Here is a 6546-nt window from a genome sequence, read left to right as displayed (position 1 = left end):
TTGCCGTGTTCACATATGCCCAAACGAACCGAGCTAAGGGGGGAAACGCGCCAGGTTCCAAAACAACAGGCCAGGTGTGAAAGCACCCTTAGTTTCAGTCCTGTAGCCCTTCCTGGGTAGGTAGTTATCTGAGGATATCTATGGGCTAGCTTAGTGACTGCTCCCCTCTTAGGGTCTTTAAGTAGCGGTCTCTTTGAGCCCTTGCCTGGACAGTGCTTTCTCCCCTGTTTGGCCCACTCTCTGTGGTCTAGGCAGCTCTATAGGGAGGCTATCTTATGTCATGCCATTCTGGTCCACAAGCCTTCATAAGACCTTAGGGGCATTGCTATCCAAGGATAGCCATGTTCTAGCTCAGCAGTTACTTCCTTTTCGGATCTCTGAGTTCCTTTGGAGGTTTTCTGTTATCCTCTTCAGTGGTCTTATGTGTCCAGGCTAGTTCTGCTCATATAGCATAGCCATCTGTGATAGCTGTGCTCTTAACTTGGGTGGGATGTTTCCTTTATTCGGATTCCCTGTTTCTGCCAAGTTGCGTGAGCGGCCCGTGGCGTCAGTGGCATGGCCCCTTTCTGAGGAAAGGCTTGGTGTATGTATGTCACCTCTTTGGTGCTCCTCCACCAGGTGGACAGGCATACGCCTCAGCACGGCTTGGTTGGATTGTGTTCCCCATAGTGCCCCCTAGGGGGCGCAGCGTTGAGTTCCCTAGAAAGGGAACGTCTCGGGTTACGCATGTAACCATGATTCCCCGATAGGGAACGAGATGCTGCGTCCCCTTGCCATGCCTTCAGCCTGCCTGTCGACGTCTCCTTCAGACAGCTAAGTGGATGACGTATTCGGCAGGTGCCATTTTATACTTCCAGGAATCCCGCCTATGACATCATGGGCCAGGTGGGCCAATAGATTGTCATGGTTTCACACGTGCTTCAGACACCAGTCATGCAGACTGCATTCCCCATAGTGCCCCCTAGGGGGCGCAGCGTCTCGTTCCCTCTCGGGGAACCATGCAGAGCAGTGCATTTTGTAACCCGAGACATTTTATAATATATGTTTTGAGTTTTGTTGCAGTACTGTTTTAGCACTGATGGCAGACTTAATTTGTCATTAATAAACTCTCAAATTATCGCTTGATTTGTGTTCCAGAGAAAATAATCAAATTAGATGATGTACATTTGTATAGTAATTATTTAAATTACAATATGCATAAATATATATTACCATATGGTTAAGCAACATCCCGTGTTATTTTAGTATCACTGAGACACTATTATAGCAATGTTTTTGTCATTTTTATTAGTATTTGTTTTTTATTGTCTGTATTGTTTTTCTTTATTTTTTATTTCAGTGTCCGTTTTAGTTATTTTAGTACCATTTTAGTATCAAGTTAAACTAAATGAGAAATTTTACCTTGGCAACTTTTTATGTAGTTTATTTCAGTTCAAATGTATTTTAATTTTGAGTTTTTCATGGTTTTAGTTTTATATAACTACAAATATTATATTTTGTTGTTTGCTAAATGTAATTATTAATATAAAAAAACAAAAACAACTTCAAACAATGATTAAATGAATGGTATGATTTTGGTCACTACACCCTCCCCGAAATTTTACTATTTTATGTTTTTTATGCACTAGTTTGTTATTTTGTAAAACTAAAATTAAAAGTGAACTGTTAAAGGCTCAGCCAAGGAGGTAATGGATTATTTATGCTGCATTACTAGTGATTTCTGTTGACTGAGCAGATCATCTGTCCATCACTTCCTCAGGTCCAAGCGGTTTTGAGAAGGCACTGGAATCAGTACCGCATACAGTTTGGAAGCACCATCATACAGTCTGATGCTTTGAGGTCTGCGTCGTACACTGCATCCTCCATTACGGAGGTCCAGGGCTGTTACAGCATCGACGGCCACACAGAACACTTGAATGGCAAAAACTGCCATGACACTGACAACAGCACCTTAAAACCAGAGAATCCCTTTGCCTGATGCCACTGAATGTGGCAGTATGCCGCTTTAAAAAATAAATAAATAAACTGTTGGATATAGCGACAGCTGTCACATGGCTGACTTGGACCTTTTTACCCATAATTCACTGCTCTATCTCTCTGAAGGGTGGAGAAAAGGCATTTCTCCTAGAATTTACACTGAAAAACATTTTGCTACCTTCATTTAATGTTAAGTGGATATAAGCATTACTGGCCTGGTCTTTGTACTTTACAGTATTTTAGTTTGCGCAACTGCTGTGCACAGTGGAATTAAGTGTAAATATTCAGTTCTTTTGTCAGATTTCATGTGTAATGCACTTTGTCTTATATTTGTCCCTGTGATGATAAAAATGAATTATAAATCTAATCCAAGTGATGATCACACTAATAGGAAATTTATATTTTTACAAAAAAAAAAAAAAAGGTATGTATGTTGAAACATAAAAAAATGAAGAGTGCCCAAAAGCCAGTGCCACTTTTTCTTTTATAATAATGACTTGGGGTAAATCTTCTATTTTCCTGTGTAGACCGTATTATAACCAATTATTGTTCATCTGGACAATAACTATATCGAAACTTTAGTATTATTAGTATGCTCGATTTTAGTTGATAATTTATTTGAAGGATTCAACGTAAATCACAGCACTTCACATCCGTTATTTGACACAAATCACAGATAGTGTGAGTATTCTGTATAATAATTCATAAACACTTGTTTTAGGGACCCCTAAAAATGACACTGGAGATTGAACCAGAATTTATGTAACATTTCTGGGTTTAGTAAGAACTCAGTGTGAAGCATTACAGTACAAAAACATGCTTACCACTTTATTTAAAATATATTTCTCAACTTATATGCTTATTTTTTCACAATTAAATTTATACTACACGTGCCACATTTTCAGTGTTTTTTGACTTCATATTTCTTAACATGCTTGTAGTGCTCAGTCATGTATGTTTCTTTTAATACGGTGCTTTTGTGAAATAAGGTACAATAATCCGCCACCTAGAGTGTTACTCAGGAACTTTTCCTATAACATGCTTGGAGAGTTTGAGGTCTCGCTCTCTTTAGTCAAAGGCAGGGATTCCTTTCACCCACTCTACCTAAATTCAATTGCATTCCATATGATTTGAATAATGTACCCACTGTTCATTTCCTTTGATGTCACAGCGTTACCTAAACTCACACCATTTTAGACTTCTGACAATCAACAATCCGACAACCAGTTTTCATAATGCTTAAAGGAATAGTTCACCCAAAAATGAAAATTGCCGTTATTTACTTACCTTCATGTCCTTCCAAATCCGTATGTGGACAAAAGTAGAATTTCCGATTAATCTGACTCCCCTCTTTCCAAGGATAGCTTGTAGTGGCCACCTCTGTCAAACAAAAAAGTCATATAAATATTACCGCTTCTGACTCATAGACTATATTCTAAGCTTTCAGAAGTCATACAATATTTACATTTTAATCTGTTAATTTTACATGAAATGTAAGTCATTATTCACTGTGAGTTTTATTATATAAATTGTATATTTTATAAATTATTATTTTGGATCGGTTCTGTTCAGTGAGCCAATTTATGTGGTTTGCACATATGTGAAAACAAGCTTGTATATTATTTTTGGGTGAACTAATTTAATTCCTGCTTTTGTCCATACGCATATTTAAACTGTGAACAGAATTGTTGACAACGTTACAAATGCGGGAATGTGCTAGTACTAATTATGTAAATATTATATTCTTAGCTGTAATCACATTTGAATATTTTATGGGGGTGTGCATAATATCGCTTTGTACTGCAGACATGATTTGTGTGCATTTCTTCCACCCTAAACAGGAACATAACTCATTCTGGGTTCAGAACAAATCAGTATTAATATTGCAAATCACAGCATGTAAACAAATGCCAATCAAACATCCACTGTATCATTTCATCAGGTTTTCATCATCAGACTCAACACAATATTCTTTACCTTGAATGTCATTTATTTTTCATGAATGTGTGCCAATTACTGTTGCTCATAATGCTTCTTCATGTTTTTTGTTGTGTTGTTTGTGATCATTTGTTTCAGTGAAAACAAAACACTCACTGCAGGACGGTTTCATATGTTTCATATACATATTTGCTTGTCGTTTTTTGACCTGGTATTTAAGGTTGTACTTTGTGTGAAAGTACATTTTGCTTTCCAAGTTCTATTGTGTATATGCTGCACCTAAATTCAACCACTTCAAATGTTCTTTTCTGTATGAATGTAATTTGTCTTTTGTTCTCTTGAGGTGTATTTATGTAACACTTATTTCATAAAATGTGGGCAGCGTTGCAATCATGTGTATCGTATTATTCTGTAAGTGTAGATTATTATTTCAAGTGTCCTGTTGGCATGTTAATATTGTGTGTTTCATTCAAAGCACTGGGGTGGGGATGAGATGTTGGTCAAAACATAAAAGCACATCAAAGATTCCACTCTTCACATTGAAGAGGATTGAAGCCAATTTACTTCAATTCCAAGGGCAATCTAATGACGTCCATTCACAAAGACATGTTCGGCATCAAACATGTCCTTCAACTGCCTTCAATCGAGTGCATTTTTAATGAGGTGGCTTAAGAACACGGACATACAATACTTTAGGAACCAGAAGGACTTTCCTCTCTAAAAGCTAAAGCCATTTTTTCTAGATGACCACTGCTCTGTAAAATAGCGAGCCTAACAACAACTATGCTACATTTCAATCAAATATCTATGTCTGCCTATAAAAAAGAAAAACAGTATATAGTTATATAGCCAAGTTACTGAAAAATGAAAATTTGCTGAAATTGTACTCAACCTCAGGCCATCCAAGAGGTAGTCGGTTTGTTTCTTTATTGGAAGAGATTTGGGAGAAATTTAGCATTACATCACTTGCTCAACAAGAGATTCTCTGCAGTGAATGGGTGCCATCAGAATGAGGGTCCAAACAGCTGATAAAAAAACATTACAATAATCCACAAGTTATCCACGGTCCATCAGTTAGCATATTGGAAAGGGAAAAGTTTGTTCACTTCTGGTCAAAGTACCAGTCTGTAATACAAAAACGCTTCCTCCAGTGAAAAAGTCCATCCCCTGTTGTCCTCTCACATCAAAATCCACCGATATATTTGTCTAGAACTGTTTTTACTTGTAAATTGTGCTTGATGTGTGAAAATTTCTCTCCTGATTCAGACTCGATTACTTTTTCTCTGCAGAAAGCAATATTACGGATAGAGGACTCTTATTACTCTTAGTGAATTAGCCAGAAGCAATGGTTTCAAGTTTTAAAAGTCTTAATGATGGATTTATTTTTAAACTTGCAACTTTTCGCTTAAAGGGATAGTTCACCCAAAAATGAAAATTTGATGTTTATCTGCTTACCCCCAGGGCATCCAAGATGTAGGTGACTTTGTTTCTTCAGTAGAACACATATGATGATTTTTAACTCCAGCCGGTGTCTTAGGACATCAATGTGTCGTCACGAGCCGCAGTGTTTAATTTGGATTTGTCTGTGCATGTTTTTTTTTACTCTCATAGATTTTGTTACCATTGCCATGCATTATACGACTGATAGACTGCAACGGTTAAAGTTAAAAATAATCATATGTGTTCTACTGAAGAAACAGTCACCTACATCTTGGATGCCCTGGGGGTAAGCAGATAAACATCAAATTTTCATTTTTGGGTGAACTATCCCTTTAACAATAGCTACATTAACTGATGGACTGGAGTGGTGTGGATTACTTGTGGATTATTGTGATGTTTTTATCAGCTGTTTGGACTCCCATTCGGACGGCACCCATTCACTGCAGAGGATCCACTTGTTGAGCAAGTGATGTAAAATTTCTCAAAATCTGTTCCGATGAAGAGTTAAACAATGGAAAACAAAATGTAAACAGTAAAAATAAGATGATGGTATAGCTGCTTCATTGTCAAGTCAAGTCACCTTTATTTGTAGCACTTTATACAATACCGATTGTGTCAAAGCAGCTTTACAGTGTCAAACAGGAAAATAGTTTGTCAATAATGCAAGAAGACAATAACAAAGAGTCCTTTTTCCAGCTAAAGTCAGTTCATTGCTGAATTCCTACCTGCTAGTGTAAATTTACAAAAGTAAATGTCTGGACTGCATGTCATCAGATATTTATGAGAACTAAAGGGTATCATGCTGTGAGTAAAGACTACAGAAAGAGTTCTACCTAGGAAGTATGGGCCCATCAGATGTTTCCTCTGACATGCCCCAGTGCAGTATTAAATTGACAACATATGTTGTCCACCATCTTGGAAAGCATTAAGTAAATGGGGCAATCCCAGAGAGCACTCAGCACTGTCTTTACAAGGCTCAAATGGAAAACAAACTATGAAACAGTTGTATGACAGACCGAAAAGAAAAAAAAACTGCCTTTGGGACATGAGGCCATCAATATAATTCAGTCTGAAATGTTATACTTTGGTGCCCATTTTCCTGTAGCTTGAACACTGAAGAGAATGTGTTCACATTAACAAGGTTTTTCATTTATTCTGTTCCAACTCAACAGAATATGTTCAGTGTTCAAG

General features: G+C 37.3%; 2 protein-coding genes across 2 annotated transcripts in view; one reads left to right on the top strand and one right to left on the bottom strand.

The window, feature by feature from the left end:
* The window catches only part of calcrla (calcitonin receptor-like a), a 48023-nt gene extending 45651 nt beyond the window's left edge, over window positions 1-2372 (top strand). The window contains exon 13 of the mRNA XM_016520235.1: window positions 1760-2372. Coding sequence (XP_016375721.1) covers window positions 1760-1978 — 219 coding nt within the window. The 3' untranslated portion in view covers window positions 1979-2372. The remainder of the gene's footprint in view (window positions 1-1759) is intronic.
* LOC107714392 (PTB domain-containing engulfment adapter protein 1-like) overlaps window positions 1-4287 on the bottom strand; it is a 188131-nt gene extending 183844 nt beyond the window's left edge. The window contains exon 1 of the mRNA XM_016520217.1: window positions 3265-4287. The gene's annotated coding sequence lies outside the window, so the exon portion shown is untranslated. The remainder of the gene's footprint in view (window positions 1-3264) is intronic.
* Window positions 4288-6546: the final 2259 nt, after the last annotated feature.

The sequence above is a fragment of the Sinocyclocheilus rhinocerous genome, unplaced genomic scaffold (assembly GCF_001515625.1).
Source record: "Sinocyclocheilus rhinocerous isolate Xijiao unplaced genomic scaffold, SAMN03320098_v1.1 scaffold449, whole genome shotgun sequence".
NCBI classification, from domain to species: domain Eukaryota; kingdom Metazoa; phylum Chordata; class Actinopteri; order Cypriniformes; family Cyprinidae; genus Sinocyclocheilus; species Sinocyclocheilus rhinocerous.
Note: the sequence above shows the minus strand (reverse complement) of the source record. Positions and strands in the feature narration are given on the sequence as shown.